This window comes from Equus przewalskii, chromosome 3, assembly GCF_037783145.1.
Source record: "Equus przewalskii isolate Varuska chromosome 3, EquPr2, whole genome shotgun sequence".
NCBI classification, from domain to species: domain Eukaryota; kingdom Metazoa; phylum Chordata; class Mammalia; order Perissodactyla; family Equidae; genus Equus; species Equus przewalskii.
This window is the reverse complement of record NC_091833.1, coordinates 29384920-29402374: the sequence shown is the minus strand read 5'-3', so window position 1 is coordinate 29402374 and position 17455 is coordinate 29384920. Positions and strand designations below refer to the sequence as shown.

Here is a 17455-nt window from a genome sequence, read left to right as displayed (position 1 = left end):
GTTACTGGAAGAAAATATGGAATTTTTTAAAAACCTCAGACCAAGAGCCCCTTTCCAAGTATGACACAAAATCCAGAATCATAAAAAAAAGATTAAAACCTACTCAAAACTAAAAATTTCTACATAGAAAACATTTCCATAAAAGTTAAGACATACTATAGAAAGAAAAATCATTTTAACTCAAATGACAGGTAAACGTATAAATTTAACCTACTAAGAGAGCTGATAAATGTGTGCTATAAATACCTACCCCCCATTAGAGACACTGGGTAAGAAGCGGGAACAGAGGGTCTGCAGAAAAGAAAATGCAAATACTCCCTAAATACGTGGAAAACTGGTTAATGCTACAATAAGGAGGGAAGCTGTAACCACAATGTGACATCAATTTTCACCTATCAGATGGGCAAAGACTGAAAAGTTTGAAAAAAACCAAGTTGGTGAAGTTACGCCAAAAAAGGGTGTATTCAAATGTTTCACCAATTTGCATTCCCACCCACAATCTCTACGGAGGGTGGTTTGGCTGTGTCTTCACTCAGGCACAGCTGGATACAGGTGTTCACTGGTTTTCGTCGGGGCAAAGTTGATCAAAATGCCAGTGCTGTTTGACCCACCCTACACTTCTGCGGACTTTGTCCCACAGATGGACTCTCACATCTGTGCAATGATGCTCAAAGAAGGCTACAGAAGGCAGTGCCGTCTGTATTAGAGAATGACGGGAAGTAAGCTGAACGTGCCTCAGCAGGGGGCCAGTTGGCGAAGTATGGTTCCACTCAGTGGAATCCTATGCAGGCATAAAAATAAGATAAAGGAGACTACTGATGACTAGATCCCCAAAAGAGACTTAAAGTGTAAAACACTGGTTTATGCGACCATTCACGTAAAAAAGTTTTGCATGTTGGCTTTTCCCAGCACGTGACTATCTCCGGAAAAAAGGGTCTGAGCACGAAGCCCTCAAAAAAGGATGGGCCCAGAGAAGAGGAGAGAGCGCTGAAGACAGCCACTGAACGCCTGTATCCAGCTGTGCCTGAAGCTGAGTCAGCTCCTGGACTTTAAATGACGTGAGCTAATGCATTTCCTTTCTCTCTTAAGCCAGACTGAGTCAGCATCTGTCACTTGGCGTCACAGAGCCTGCCAAATACAAGTGGCCGCTGTCAGGCGTGCCCATTGGTCCCCTTCATCACGCCAGGCAACTGATGGGCCTCACTCGGGCATGCTGGTTGACCCTGGAGAGTTCCCACGACAAATCATGCGTTCTGGGACAGCGTGTCACATGGGTGGCCCCAGCAGACTGTGCCTGGAATAACGCCACCGTTATCTTAGATTTATAGGACCCAGTCAGTGCCCCTTTACCTGCAGTCTGGAAATTGAGTGCCGCCATCTGGGAGCCACACAGCCAGAAGCGGAAGGGGTCGTAGTTGGAGGAGTCCACCCTCTGTCCCTTGGGGTAAATGCGGGTCAGGCCCTTTTGATTGTACTTCAGGAGATCGATGGGTTTCTGTCTGACCACACTGTCCGCCTTCGTCTCCACAAACGAGCGGATTTCTCGGAAGTCGGGGTTTTCTGCACACAGAGAGGGAGTCGCCGTTTATTCTGTGTCTCATGCATTTTCTCAACGCTTGGTGCGAGGGCTGGATGCAGGGGTTTAAAATGAAACCAGGAATCTCCCTCTTGGACAAGACATTCGAGTGGTTATGATGATATTGCCGTAACTGGTCCTGCTGTGGGCTCCTGCCCTCTGGGGATCCCACATATTAAAAGGGAGCCCAGGGTTCCCACAGCCTTTTAGTCTAGGAATATTGTAATTGACTTTTTGTTTAAAACTACTAACATCCTTGTATAAGAAAACACAAAAGTGGCACAAGCACAGAAAGGGGATGGGGAATGGCCTCAGGGGTCAGCAGGCAGGAGGAGATCTTAGGAGTGGGAAATACAGACGACAGATATGGCTTCCTCATCAAAGACGTTGTAGACAAGACTAGTGAACCAAGCATGCTGGTGGGGGGAGAATCAGCTGCCCACAGGAAGGGATGTGACAGGTGCCCGTGTGGCGAAGGGGAGAATGAATGGGATTTGCTCCTTCCCATCAAACGTGGTGGGACAGCCCACACACACGTTGAGCCCGGCCCAGTCCCATTCTGAGCTTCAGCATCTTCCCCGGTATGCGGAGGTGCCCGGGGTGCAGCCTCCCAGGGACCGCTAACTCTGGAGTTTAGTACTGTTTCCCTGGTCCTCCCGGAATCACAGATTCTTGAGATCAAAGATAGGAGTTGCTCAAAAGGCTCAAAGAAAGGGGGAAGAAAATATGAACAGGATCATTATTAGATCCAACTTGCTACTTTGGAGAATTGGGCAGAAGATCCATTTTTGAATCCTTCTGTGGCAAGCTGAATAACGGCCCCCAAAGTTAACTAGGTCCTGATCCCCGAAACCTGTGACCATGTGACCTTATATGGCAAAAGGGACTTTGCAGATGTGATTAAATTAAGGGGCTTGAAATAGGGAGATTATCTGGGCCCTAAATGTAACCACAGGGTCCTTATAATAGAGAGATTTGACTACATAGAAGGCAATGTGACCACAGAGGTGGAGACTGGAGTGACGTGGCCACAAGCCAAGGAATGCCGGCAGCCTCTAGAAGATGGAAGAGCAAGGAACAGATTCTCTCCTGGAACCTCTGGAGGGAGCAGGGCCCTGCCAACACCTTAATTTCAGCCCAGTGACGCCGATTTCGGACTTCTGGCCCCTAGGACTATAAGATAATAAACATATGATGTTTTCAGCCACCAAGGTTGTAGTAACTTGTTACAGCAGTTGTGGGAAAGGAATCTGCCTTCTAAGAGGGTTTTCCTCTTGAAGGTACCAGAAGGGCCTGTTTCACTGGCACCCCCATCCTGAGGACAAACTCAAGGGGAGGCTCCCACTCAGGGTAGCGAAGAATGAGCCGGAACCACGCTCACTGTGCCCTCTGACGATGCCGGACTCAAAAGGAAACAAGCGTTTTCACCAAAGTCAGGAGGCAGAGTCCCGGGAGATAGTACCTAAATTGTCCTTGGTCTTGCTGGTTGGCTTGCAGTAGACGACCAGGTCCGAGAGCTCGATGGCGATCGACTGGTTCTTCTCCCAGTACTTCATGTTGTTCTCCTGCAGGGAGCCAGTGTCTTTAGTTCCAGCGCTCAAGCCGGCACCGGAGAAGTCCCAGCCTCCCAGCTTACCTGGCGTGCGTCCTCCTCCCCTTGGCGTCCCCTCTCAGCCAACCTGCATGCTCAGATCTCTAACCGAGTGGAATCTTTTCCCTTCCCCCGCGCCCCCCCCTCTCCTTCCTTCCCCTTACTGCTCAAACTCTTGACCAAGTTGTTTCCACCCTGGATGGGCGTCTAGCTCAGTCCCTGGTCACAGCTCTGAAGAACAGATGGGGGTGAGGGCTCTGTGTCACCAACCCTCTCTCCCTAACCCTCTGCTCTTGGGATCCTGCCCTAAAACCACACTGCCACAGTCTGTCAAGCCCCAGTTCTCCAAGCCCGTGCCCTCACGTCCTCGTGGGCTCTGCAGACCAACCATGGCACCCTCACCAGAGCCTGCTGGCCCCTGCAGCGTGCATAGCCTCCTGCCCCTTGGACTTCACCCACCATGGACCTGCACAGAGGGCTCTCCAGGTCCCAGGCCACATGCCATGGACTTGGGAGTCACTGGCCTGTCAGATCTCCAGCCGAGTAAAGATGAGCATCTCACTTCACCCCAAACCAGGCATCCCTCTCAGGCCTTGCCAAATTCTGACTCGCATCCTCCCATTGGCCAAGGGGGGAGCCTTGAGGGAACATTATATGCAGATGATAACATGCACCATTTGGGGGGCTGCTTTGCTTCAGGCATCGCACATGAGTGCTTGATGGATTCATCTAAGGTGCATTTATCTAAGCCCACACATCCCCCAAGAGGGAGAATATAGCTCCACTGACAAAGAACTTGCAGCACAGAGAGGTGGAGCAGCTTATCCCAGGCTACACAGCGAGTCAGTGACAAGACCAGATGCTTAAGCAATGGGCCTCACATGTTACCACTCTGCTTTGTCCCTTATGCACCATCAGCCACCAGGTCTTGAAGATTTTTCTAAAATGCCCGAGTTCTCATCCTGGGTCCCTCTGAACCACAGCAATGACCTCCTGGCTCCTCGCCCTACACGCCCCATCCTCTCTGCTCTGCCGGTCCATCAGATCCCTCCTCATCCTGGACCCTGCCCAAATAATCCCTCTTCCAGGAAGCCTTCCAGGATAACTCTAGCCAGGCCTGAAAAGGGAAGTTGCTTTCCTCAAACTTTCCAGAGGGCTGTCTCACCCTGTCTCTGCCTTGCACGGTCCCTCACGCAACTGTCTCACATTGGTGCCATTCAACACGAGTGCCCAGACCTGTGTCCCCACTGAGACACGTCCCCCTGGGAGCAGGGCCCTGTGGGTAGCAAGTGTTCAGGTAACAGGTGGTGACTTGCTGAGAGGAGCTACATGACACACTGGTTACGATAACGGGAACTGAAATCAGAGACACGGGTTCGAAACCTGGCCATGCTATTTATTGGCTGTGTCAACTGGGCAAGTTATACCATCTCTCTGTGCTTCAGTTTCCTCAGCTGTAAAATGCGGCTAACGTGAGTACTCATCTCCCAGGGAGGGCTATTGGGAGAACTGAACAAGGAGGCCTTCGCGCTCCACCAGGCATGTGGCCAGCAAGTGGGGGCCACTCTGATTTCCCCGGAAACGCCCCCTCTAGGGCAAGAAAGAGAACGTCCCCTCTTTAAATAAGCAGGTGTGGGCACCCGATTTCTTCTGTAAGAACGCCTTCCCCCGTGAGCGCTGACGTGAGTTCTGGGGCCAACGGGGACCTTTGCAAAGACCGGCAAACGAGCCTATTCTGTGGCCTCCTGCCGTGGCCACATCACCAGGACAGGCCTGAAGGTAACTGTAAACCTCCAAAATTTGCCGGAGCTCATCTATGCGCAGCCAACTTCCACCAGCCCCTTCCACACTTTCTAAATGTCCTTGGGTACAAAGCAGGCCACAGAGGTCAGGCTAGAAGGGGTTGTTGTGGTTGGGAGGGGCACAGAGCGAGAGGCAGAGATGTCGGCCAGACAGTCGGCAGCATAATGCCGCCAGACAGACTGAAGCTTACTTACTTTGAAACCTCAGGCATTTTCTCCTAGTCCGTGTATCAACTTGGCTTTGCACTCTTGGGGCACAGTTTCCACCTTGGGGCTGTCTGGGGACAGGAAGCCCCAGCAACAACACAGCTCACCTCTAATGACAACAGAATTGCTTCAAACAAGGATGGGGTGGGACATGCCACACCTGTGTCAAATTATGGAACTTTGGCCTCACAAAGCACAGACCAATGACAAGTTATGGGGCGTCACTTTTTTTTCCAACCTCAGCAGAAAACAGTATTAGCTCAAGATGAAATACCAGTTGCTTCTTCAAAACTGTAGAACAGTCAGTCTCCAGACCTACAGACTCTGCCCATCGGGCCATCTCAGAATTTGAAGTCACAGCACACTTCACTGGTCAGGCTCTAGAAACTCACTAATTAGACGGATCTTATGACTGGTCTTTTGCCCTTGACTGAAGGAAGATATGGCGTAAAATTACAGAGCCCAGAGCAGATGCTTAGGGACGGGCACAAGGGTAAGGCCTTGGTGAGGAGCCCCCGGCAGTGAGCTGAGAGCTCATCTCACGCTGGTTTCCCAGAGGCAGGACAGGACTTCCTTCTTTGTTCCCACGCCAGTTCCTCCTAGAGCTGGCAGTGCCCAGAGCGGCAACTTGGTCGACATTGCTGACTCTTGTTTTTTAACCTCCACATGTAATAACAAGACTTAAAAAAAATCTTTTTCTCATGAAATCTTAGCAGATGTAAAAACCAATTACGGAGGAATGCAGATCAAAGGGAGAGAATTGCAGCCTTGAAGAACTAGGCTTAATTTCAGAAAGCTTCATGCGAGGAGGGCGGGACGACTTCTAGCGAAGTTACATTTTTCTCCATGAAGCGAAGTGGAGAGGGCCAGGAGGCACGAGGCCGAGGGGGTCATCGCCATGCCCCCTCTCCTCTGAGCCCCATGCGTGGTCCACTCCAGAGGAGGCTTGAGTGCCTGAGAATAAAGTCTACGGGGAACAGTTGCTAAGAGCTTTCTCACTAGTGTTTTTCTCCATTCTCAGCTAGAGGGGCCCAGAATCACAAATGCTGAAATATGCTCAGGAGGGTCACACGCTGGCAAACAGCGCCATACAGATCATGATGACAACCATTCAACCGGCAATGAGAACACACCTAGAAGATAGGGGAAAGGATCTTTCAAAGGAACCCCAGGACAGTGGCGCCCCCGGTGCCTGGGAGCTGTACTGCATCAGAGGCACAAGAGGGCAGATAAGATGGTGCCATCAGGGAAATTGGGAACAGCCTTGTTGGCCACAAGCTCAGGGTTCATCCTAAGTGACTAGTGATGGTATGACAAGCCTTGGGAAGAACGAGGACCCATATATAAGGCCTCTGACTAGATTCTGGGGCAGGGAAAGGGCAGGCCCTGCCAGGGAGGGTGCCTATCTGACCAGCCGTTTGCAGACAGTCTTCTAAACAAGAGGACCTCCCTCCAGGGTATTGAAACAGTGAGTCAAGGGGCCTGCAGTGACCAGAGACTGGCCCAGATTGAGGCCCCCAGAGGGAAGGGAAGACCAGGCCACTGGTGGATGACCCTCCAAGTACCTTGCAGGAGAGAGACTCAAGAGTCCGGGAGACCCAAGAGGTCCTGGTAAAGCTTTAAGATGAGCCCTTTGGGTCAAGATCTGCCTTAGAAGCAACTGGGTACATGGGAAACTCTGAAATTTCTTCCCAGTTCTATGGCCACAAGATAGAGCAAATGGCATCTGACACTTCCCCGTGTCCTCCTGGTATGATGACAACGTGACGATTAAGTGCCGTCATGACCTGAGCCCTTTCTGTGTGTCCGGCAGTGGGCCTAGCACTTTCCACGCATCATCTCATTTCATGTTCACTTCATCTCGTGAGTCAGGTATGTGGTTCCTCGGGTTACAGACAAGGAAACCGAGGCCCAGAGAACCATGGTTACTTGCCCAGGGTCCAGCCCCACCAGCCTGCGAACTCCAGCGTGCCTAACTCTAAACCTCCTATTCTTACCCAGAACCTCACCCTCCTCAAAACACTTCCAGCCAAACACTAAGGCTGCATTCAGGATACCGCCTGAAAAGTTCATTCCCATCTAGGGTGGAAAGTCCTCCTCAAGAATAGAAAATTCTGGAGGGGAAGAACTGAGTCTTGTCAAGTACAGAATTCCCAGAGCCCTGGACTACAGGTACAGGGAGGTGGCCCCACTGAACGCTTGCTGTGGAAAGGCTCCTTTGAACAATCTTTAGAAGCAAGAAAACATTCAAAATGAGGAATGCAATACTTTCTGGTTAAGATATGCAGGGCCAGACAGGCCCCAAACATCGAGTGTCACTGAACATACTCTGAGCCTTCCGAAGGTTCAGTCCAGACCCAGCTCCCCTGGGGGACTGCCAACACCCTTTTCCTCTGCATAATGATGGTGCTCCCATTGTCTGAACCCATTCCATCCCCTCCCTGATTTCCGTGTGGCCCCCTGGCCTGCTCCTCCTGCCGCCCAGGCCCACCCACAGCCTCAGCAGAGTGCCAGAGGCCTGAGAGTACCAGGCCCACCTGAGCCCAGGTAAGCAGCATGCCTACCTTGGTGTCGATCTTCCAGGTGATCTCCCGGATGCTCTGAAACCACTCAAAGAGCTCCTCCACCCTGTCCGTGGCAAACTCCACCGGAGGATCGCCCTGCTTCTTGGGCTCCAGGATAAAGACGAAAGGCTTCTGGTTTTTCCCCTGTGGGGCTTTCACTTTGAGAGACAACAACAAAAGTTCCGCTCAGCCTGTTAGAAGGCCACGAGGACCAGACTTCACACTGCCCAAGCCGCTTCTCTCATGCACCCAACCAAACCGCCATTGCTGTCATCATGGTCAGCATCCACTGGGACGTCTGCCTTGTATCAGGCCTCTTGACACACACCACTGCCTAAGGTATACAACTGGGTGAGACGTGTTCTCCAAAAAGACAGGTCCACATCCTAAGCCCTGGGCTCTGTGAATGTAAGCTTCCACGGAAATAGGGTCTTTGCAGGTGTACTGAAACTAAAGATCTTGAGATGATCTCAAGGTCCACCCTAAATCCAAGAGCTAGTCCTTCTCAGAGAAAGGAGAGGGAAATCAGAGACACAGACACAGGGAAGATGGCCACGGAAGACAGAGCTGAGATCGGAGTGATGCACGAGCCAAGGACCACCAGGACCGCCGGCAGCCACCAGAAGTGAGGAGAGAGGTACAGAATAGATTCTGCAGAGGAAGTATTTTCCTTAGGAAAATTTAGGCTGCCAAATAGTTCTGTCAGCTCTCTTGAAACCAACCTAGTCCCCATCAGAGGAAAATTTTATCTGCCAAATAATACCGGTAGCTAAGATCGCTGTGCTCCTACACACCAGGCAACGTTCTAAGCTGATTACACGCATTGTATCTTATCTGCTCCTTATCACAAGCTTTTGGGGGTGCTACTCTTGGGATACCCATGTTACAGGAGAGGAAACGGGGACTAGCTGAGGGCAAGTAATGCATGGAAGGTCACGTGGCTAAAGTGGCAAAGCTGAGGCTCAAAGCAGAGCTGACTCAAGCTCCTTCTTCCTCATCCCTGAGCCATGTGCCTGTGCTCTGCAAACACGGTGCAAGAGACAAGAGAAAGAGCGACGTAAGTGAAGACACGAGCCCTGAATACCCCAGTCCCAGCTTGCCCGTTAACTCACAGGCAGGTCCTGTGGTCACTTGCAGGCTTGGATTTCTCATCTGTTAACTGGAACAAAGAACCCCTCTCCTGCCTACCCCGGCTAATGGGCTGATGGACGGCAGGGAGCGTGGAGGCCTGCTGTGGAGACAGTGGCTGCTCACCGAAGGGAGCTGCTGGGGCTTCTTGCCCAGAACGTCTCCCTCACTGCCCCTTCCCATGGAAGCTTCCATGTGCCCACTTTATAGCGGGCACCATCAAGGCCCAGGAAGCCCCATGCCATCACGCCCCTGCCACCGCTGTATGAGCCTGTGTGCGGGCCATGCCTTCACTCCCCTCCTTGCACCAGACTCCAACGTGAACAGGCCAGGTTTCCTGATGCCCAGCTGAGTGGCCAGGAAGCTGCAATTCAGAGAGAAGTGACAGCCCCAGGGCCTTGTAGCAACTTGGAGGCAGGGCTGGGCTTAGAACTGAACACTCCCAACTCCATGCTGCATTGCAACCCGGCCAACAGCTCAACTCCTCTTACAATAGCAGAGGAAACCCAGGTGGGTCCCTGACAGGGTGGGATGATGCTCGAAGAACAGCTAACATTCATCTAGCACTTGTTATACACCAGATTCTGTTTTGGCACTTTACAGATATGAACAGCAGAAACAAAACTGCAATCATTGACCAGCCTGGCCCGATGCTCGGTTTCAGCACAGCACTGGGGGCCAAACCAGCGTCCATGTCAAAGCTAGACCCAGCGACAGCCGCCCCCCCGCCGGCCTGGGGAGGTTCTGAGGCCAGGCTGGGGGGATCCGGGTGGAAGTGCAGGCTAAGACCACGTGTGCACGTACCAACGTTATAGGTGTTGAGATCCAATATTCCTCTGCAGAGAGACCCTAAGGGATTGTCTTCAATAATCTGTGAAGAAACAAGACATAACTCACGTTAGCCTTAACGGGAATAATAAAAAGACAACCGGTTTCCAAAGCACACCGTTTAGCAGAGACGCCGCCTGCGGACCTGTTTAAAATGCATTTTCATTACAGGAGACGTCCACCGGAGAGAGCTAAATAATGAAGCATGTTGCTGCTGGGGACCTAGCAGCGAGCAGGTGCCATAGGTTCACGTTTCAGTTTCCAGTCGGTGAAAATGTGCCCTGTGAATTCCAGAACACGATTTGAAGCTCTCCATGGGTCTGCTTTAAACAAACATCCTTGACCCTTTATTCTGACATTATCATGAAATGAAACTATTTGGCCTCCTAAAGTCCAGCTCAAGAACCTTCTGTGGCTCCCCATGCCCTGTGGGAGCAACATCCAGGCTCTGCAATCTAGCTCTAAGGCTTTCCTCGGCCCTGGTCAGCCTTCCAGCTCTACCTGCCACTGCACATTTGAACCATCCCAGGGTCCAGGTGAGATGGGGACTAGGTTGGTCTCAAGAGAGCTGACAGAACTGTGTGTCTGCCCACTGCTTGTACTACCCCACCCCTCCACTAGGCTAACACCGACTGTGTGGGTAAGGGCAATGCGGAACAGACACAGCAAGGGGGGTCAAGTCTTTGCCTCCGACCGAGCACGATGAACACAACCACGTTCCCATCACCACACTTTGCTCAGGCTGTACCTCCCACCTGGAATTCCCTTCTGCTAGTCTCCTGCTGTTGAACTCTAACTGGACTTACAAGGCTCAAATGCCCCTTCCTCCATGCAGCCTTCCCAGATTGCCCTACCTCCCTTAGAAAATTTCTTGGGCTCTAACAAGACCTTATTAAAGTCCTCATGACAAAGAGGCCATCCTTGGTGCAGCACTGTCACACTGAAAGTAGCTGCTCTTTGAGCCTTCTGGGCAAGAGGAGGCGGGGCACAGACACCAGGTTTGGCACGTCACCAGGAGGGCCTCAGCTCACCTTCCACTTAGGCCTGCTTGCTTACTCATGCCGAGCACGTTCTGGTAGTCTGGCTGGCCAAACAAAATGCGTTTCCTATGCAAGCTGCTTGAAGCACAGGACAAAGTCGCCATTTGGCCATTTTCACTCCAGAGGGGCTTCTTCCGCATAAGCAGAGCCTCCCAGCCCAGCACGGCCTGATTACAACAGGACTGCCTGGTCACACTGATTTTCACCCCTGACAACTCTGGGCACAATCCCGATGTCACTCTGTTGTCCCTGTTCCAGGGCTTCACAGGGACCACACGGCAGTACACATACAACGGATCCACCGAGACGGCTTCCCCGAAGAACAGGATGGCAGGTCCCCCTGTGGTGACAGAGACTCACCTGCTTTTCCAGCTCCTCCACGTCAGCTGTTGAGATGTCCTCGACGTAATTAGACGGAAAGTATTGCTGGATTCTGGTCCCATAGTCTCCTTTCCACCTAGACAAAAACACAGGCATCCGAGAGCCTGCACTGCACGTGTCAATAATCCACCACTGCTCGGCAGCTCCCAGCTGCTGGTGGGGGAAGTCGCACGTGGACGAGGGCCCGGAGGAGGTGGTCATTATCTGTGACAACGGAGCACTTCAAAGGGATCCTCTGCTTTTTTATCAGCAATGAGTGATGGGGAGGGAGGTCACAGTCCTCCCCTTCACAGGATCCTAATAAACTTTGGAAACCTCTGGACCTAGCACCTAAGTGAGGTTAAGAATGTGGGCTCTGGAGTCAGAAGGCCTGGCTTCAAATCTCAGCCTGCTGTGTGGCCCCGGACAAGTTACTGCATCTCTCTGTGCCTCAGTTCCCTGGTCTGTCAAATGCAGGGAGCAACAGAAGCAATCTTAAAGGGTCATTGTGTGGATTCAATGAGTTATTTCAAACCAAGTGTTGAAAACAGCGCTTGACACGCAGAGGCGCTCAATTGGAGCTGCTATTCAGATTTCTAAGTCAGGTCCAGCTATCTTGTGGGAAGAAGAGAGGCTGATCCTGTGAGGCGCTTGAACTCTACCAGGGCTCATGGTTATGAACAAGTTCTTATTCCTCCAAGGGAGACACCATCCCACAAAATCACCTGCCCAGGGGCCTGTGGATGGGCAGCAAATTTTTGTTCCCATGTGAAAAGGTGGAAGATGTACCTAAACCCTCACACATCCCTGTGCCTTTGGCCTAAAAACGTACCCTCCTTCACTCCAGGATGGCGTCACCGCATAGGGCACAGGACTTAGAAATAGCAGGAGAATTTGAACGTAAAAATCACGCCCAGGCTTGTGCAATGGGAAGAGCGTATGCTATTTAGTGGCTGTGTGACTATGGAAAGCCCCAGCCACCCCATGTGTAAAGCGGGGCTAACCACAGTCATAAATCCTCGGGTTGTAAGGAGGATTTGGTTAGATGGCCTATGAAAGCAATCAGCATAAGGCTTGGCACACAGTAAGACCTCAATAAATGGTAGCTGCTATTATAATTAAAATAACATATAATATGATGTGAGTTGATATATGATGATATATGATATATAATAATCGTTATTGTTTTTGTTTATCCACTTTTCCATATAAAGCATGCATCGAGCCACTTCCCAGAGAAGGTACAACAGGTCAAAGCCAGTCTAGAAGGCAGATAAAGGGGTCAGAGGTCAGCCAGCACTGGGGTCTCACCACCAAGAAGGGACCAGTCAAGCTCGTCCACCAAGCGGCCCAGCCCCCACTCAGCCTTACCAGCCCCCGGGCTCCTTGGAGACGTTGTGGATGAGGGCGCCACGGCAGAAGCTCAGCTCATCACTTCGCTTGGCTTTGTAGTCATACAGAGCTTTCACGGTTCTCTGAGGCTTCAGGGAAAACAAGAAGGAAAAGGTCAGGCGAGCGACAGGAGCAGAGGAGGCGGCGGCATTCCCCGGCACACTCGGGTTTTCTCATTAGGGAGCAGCCGGCTTCAGCCCGAGGTTACAGCGCCATCTGCTGGCGAGGGGCTGGCATTGCAAACGAGCCGTGGCCTCAAAAAGTCACCAGGGAGTGCGGATGCGGACTGGCCTGGTGGGAGCCAAGGGCACCTCAGAGTCACCCAATATGGCTCAGTTTCCTCAACAAAGAAAAGATATGCCTTTCAGACTAAGCCACAACCACACCTCTGAAGTCCTCAGTGCCCAAGCTCATGTTGGAAGTTCCAGATCAACGCCATCCCTGGCCATCGCCAATTATTTCCACCCAGCCAGAGGTCCCCTAACTGGACTCCTGCAGGACACCGACACTTTGCAAGAGTAACTGAAACTGAGGTGCTCCCCCAGGAAAGTCACCAGAAGGGGGTCTCTGCATTGGCAGAAACAAGTAAGCCGGAACGTGGCATGAAATTTTTCTGGAAGGAATTTGCTTCAATGCCTGCTGCCTGGCAAGCATCAATCCACGAACACGCACAAAGCAAGCGAACATGAACGGGAAAACCTCTGAAACTGTCACACCTGTTTAGATGGGCAGCTTCCCCCTCCTCTCCCCACGGGGCCCCCCTCCCCAAGGAAACGGGAACAGGGGTTTTACAAGGAAATGCAGTAAAACTGCTCCTCAGAGCACGGGCTGTGGAGTCCAGCCTGTGGATTCAAATTATTCCTCTGCTCCTTCCTTTTATATAACCTTGAGGCTCTCTCAGGCTCAGTTTCCCCATCTGTGAAGTGGGAATCAAAACTTTACATACTTCATAGGGTTGTTGGGACTATTAAATAAGATAATGCATGTCATGATGCAAATGACAATACCTAGCATTTCTTAAGTGCTTACTCTAGTGAAAGCACTGCTCTAGGCCTTTCATCTGTAGTATCTCCTTTACGCCTCACTGTGACCCTAACAGGTAAGTAGTGGTATTATTACACCCATTTGATAGATGAGGAAACTAAGGTACAGAGAGAGAAGCATCCTTGCCCAAGATCAACCCCTGGTAAGCAGCTGAGCGCAGAAATGAATCTATTAATGTGAGTTATTGGTACATTTTATGATGTTCCATAAGAAACAGCCTGGATTTTACAAGCTCTGCCCTAGGAACCTCCAAGCAGGGGCTACTCAGAGCTCCTGCCACGGTCTCCCCCACCTGCACCTGCAGCCCGCTCCACCTGTGCATCCCGCTTCAAAGCTGGACGCAAGGACCACACCGCATCCTTCCCCATGAAACGCTATAGGTCACTGCCAGGCTCCACGGCCACAAGGAAGGGACCACCAGCAGCAGAGAGGGATGCAATATAATGGCTTCCACGAGGAGGAAGTCTCCAGCCTGACAGCTGGCAGGAAAGGTCCTCATGTCAGGTCCCCATGAACTACACAGAAACAAGCCATCCATCAGATGACCAAATTGGCATACGGCACAGCAAAGTAGCTAAGAGCACAGCTCTCGGAGCCAGACTGCCTGGGTCTAAAGCCCAGCCAGCCCCACACTTTCCTAGCTATGTGACCTCAGCAATGACTCAACCTCTGTTTTCCTCATCTGTACAATGGGCACAAAAATAGTACCTGCTGCATGGGGCTGCTGGGAGGATTAATGAGCTCTCAAGGGCTTAGAACAATGCTTGATTTACGGTCACCCATATGTGTAACCTATTCTTATCGATCCACTCATTCCATTTCTAAGAACTCATTCAGAGGAAATGACGCAAAAGACGCCCAAAGCCTGAAGTGTGAAGTTCATTTTAGAGTTAACTAGAAGAGCAAGGACTAGAAATGACCCAAATGGCCGTTAAGGGGACATAGCTAAGCTGGCACAGCCACCTAGAATACTCTGCAGCATTAAAAATATTTTTTTCCGGTTGAAATTCCAGTCCATGTATTCCATCTAAATTACTTGGCCTACCAGGTTCAACAAAAATGGTCATTAAGAAAAGGAGAGATGGAGAAACGCACGTGTGACCCAGCGGCAAGTGAACAGAGTAGAATAAAAATGGCGGGCACAGGTGGTGGAGACTGTCAAACATGTCTCCATGCAGGTAAAGACCAGAAGGGATGGACCATCCAAAAATGCAGATGGCCACCACGTTAGGATGGCAAGACTAGCACTGACCATTTTCCTTGTTTTCAAAGTAGTTTTTTTATTGTTACATCACTTTTCAATCATAACAGCAATGATTGTATTTTGAGGCACTCGCCAGAGCCTGGTGGCTTGCAGTCAAATTCAGCATGCAATTGTGTTTTATTGGCTCACTTAGTATAGGACGATTTCTCTCCACAACTTGGGTAAGTTGCCAGGATTTAAAAATTGGGAGATTTCACGTAAAGCATCCAGATGATTGGCTTTTCTTAAGAAATCAGAAGACCCAGCCTGCTCTCTGGAAAGGCAACAATTGACAGCTAATGGGGAGGGGCTGCCGTGGAGATGGCGTGCCTGTTCCTCCGTTTACCAGTCTCCACCCTCCCCTGACATCGGGCTGCCATGAGGCTTGTCATTCTCATTACCAAAGGATTCGTCACTTCTAGTAAGAGCTTTTGCTATTAATAATGCTAAGTCCCCTAAAACACCTCCCAACAGCTCCATTCGCCCACAACTTTTCAAGACTTCATTTCTTGCGCGAAGGGATCTGCACTGGCCAAGGACTGTAACCTTAAAAACGAAAAAAAAAGAAACTTATCTCCGAATTTCTACAGAGCCCACCAGCAGGGCCCCTCCCTAAGTGAGAATTGTACACTAATTGGGGGCCAGACACCCCCGCAAACAGAAAATTCGCCATCCTTCTTCCTCCACAGGCTCAAACGAAATTTGTGATGAAACCAGAGCCAGGAAGAGCTGGAGGCAAAGAGCAAAATTCGTGTCTACCTGCATGAAATTACCCAACCGCCGGGGTGAGAATACAAGATAGCGTTTGCACTGCAAGGAGGTCAGTGAACCAAACGGAATTTATAAACACCACCGGCTCAGTCAGCGAGCGAGAAACATTTGAAAGACTTTTAATTAGAAGCTGTTTGGCCCAAAGGTGGTTCATCAAACCTCAAATTTTAGCAAGGCACGCTTGCTTTGGGATGGAATTCTATTAACCTTTTCCCTGAAACCAGACGTGGTTTTGTCAATCACCATTTCTTCTCCAAACAAAAAAAGAGAGAGAAAATTTTTGGCCAAGTTTTCCAAAATGTTTCCTTGTCCTGTTACAACGGGGGTTGGACTCTACGTCAATCTAGTGACTACGAAATAGCCTGACTCGGAGGGTCGGTACTGTACCATGGAAGGATTGATTTCGCTGGGATCCACATACATTCTGCTGACGTCATAGAGGGAGTTTATATCTCTTTCCTGAAAAAGAACAAAGGAAAATAAATAGAACCATCCACGCTCCCGGGACAGCACTTACATATAAGAAGGGCTCCAGGCATCCTTGTGGTTTCCTACCTTCTGGTGGAAGAGCTGAAACCTCACAGTTTACTCATGCCTCGTGGGTAGAGACAGCAGGGAGCTATAAAGAAGTTCCCCAAAACTTGGAAACCTTACCCTAAAATGAGAGAGGCCCCTATCCTGGTCTACTATGTTCCAGGCACCGTGCTCCTTTGCGAAAACACAAAGTCTGAGACCCAGTGGTGTGCTGGAGCCAGCTCACTGCTCACACGAGCCCATTGTATATCTCCTCCTGACGTCATGTTCAATGACGGCACGTCGGTAGCTTGGAACTGGCCCCCATGGAAGTATTCACGCCAGGGAAACTGGCAGATGCCACAAACTGGGGCTCCTTTCTGCAGAGAGCTGGTAAACATTTACCAGCGCACACTGAAGACCCGTCCTGCCCGCCTCTGCCTCTCTCCCTGGGCTCCTGGCCCACTGGTCAGCTTTCGGTCCCTCAGTCACCCCAGGGCGTGTACCTCGGCTGCTCCCCAACCTAGAACCTGCTTCCTTCACAGCTCCCCAGGGCCAATTCACTCCGTCGTCTTCTCTGACCTCCCCCACCGCAATCTAACGTAGCGCCCACCCCTTATGGCCCCATCCCCTTGGATCGTCTCCACTGTAGTTCACACTGTCGAAGGCATCTTATTTCTGCGACTGTGTGTTATCCAGCTCCCCTCCCCTGAATCTAAATTTCCCAAGGGCACACTCCCAGTATCTACAACAGCTCTTGGCACATGGTTGGTGCACAGTAAATCTCTTTCCAACACGCTAATGAAAATATCTGATGGGAACTGAGACATAGTAATCAGATCAGGTCTCTTGTCTGCTCAGAACCCTCCAATGGCTCAGAATAAAAGCGAGGGTCTCACAATGGCCTACACCAAGCAGCCCCCTGTTAATCCCCATCCTTATTTAGTTCTACCATGACCCTGGCTCACTCAATTCCAGCCACACGGGCCGCTTCTCTTGCCTCCAGGCATGCCCTCACCTCAGGACCTTTGCACTTGCTGTTGTTTCTTCTTCCACCTGGCTGCATGGCTCACTCCTTCACCTCCCCTAGTGTCTGCTCAAATGGCTCCTTCCCAGTGATGTCTTCCCAGACCTCCCCTTGAGAACAGCAACCCCTTCCCCATCACTCTGCATTCACTTATCCACCTGCCCAGTTTTGTTTCTCTCTATAGCACTTATCACCATCTGACACATACCCTGTATATTTTTTATTCATCTCATTTATTGCCTGTCTCCTCCACATTAGATTACAAGCAGCACGAGGCCAGGGTCTTTGTCCACCACGTCCAATTTTGTATCCCCAGGACATAGAGCAGCACCAGACACATGGTAAATGCCCCAGAAAGGTTTGCTGAAT

General features: G+C 50.8%; 1 protein-coding gene across 1 annotated transcript in view; it reads right to left on the bottom strand.

Moving 5' to 3' along the window:
- The window catches only part of PLCG2 (phospholipase C gamma 2), a 146805-nt gene that overhangs the window by 23111 nt on the left and 106239 nt on the right, over window positions 1–17455 (bottom strand). The window contains exons 21-27 of the mRNA XM_070612379.1: window positions 15934–16005; window positions 12468–12577; window positions 11097–11193; window positions 9673–9739; window positions 7741–7898; window positions 3039–3141; window positions 1351–1560 (exon numbers count right to left, since the gene is read on the bottom strand). Coding sequence (XP_070468480.1) covers window positions 1351–1560; window positions 3039–3141; window positions 7741–7898; window positions 9673–9739; window positions 11097–11193; window positions 12468–12577; window positions 15934–16005 — 817 coding nt within the window. The remainder of the gene's footprint in view (window positions 1–1350; window positions 1561–3038; window positions 3142–7740; window positions 7899–9672; window positions 9740–11096; window positions 11194–12467; window positions 12578–15933; window positions 16006–17455) is intronic.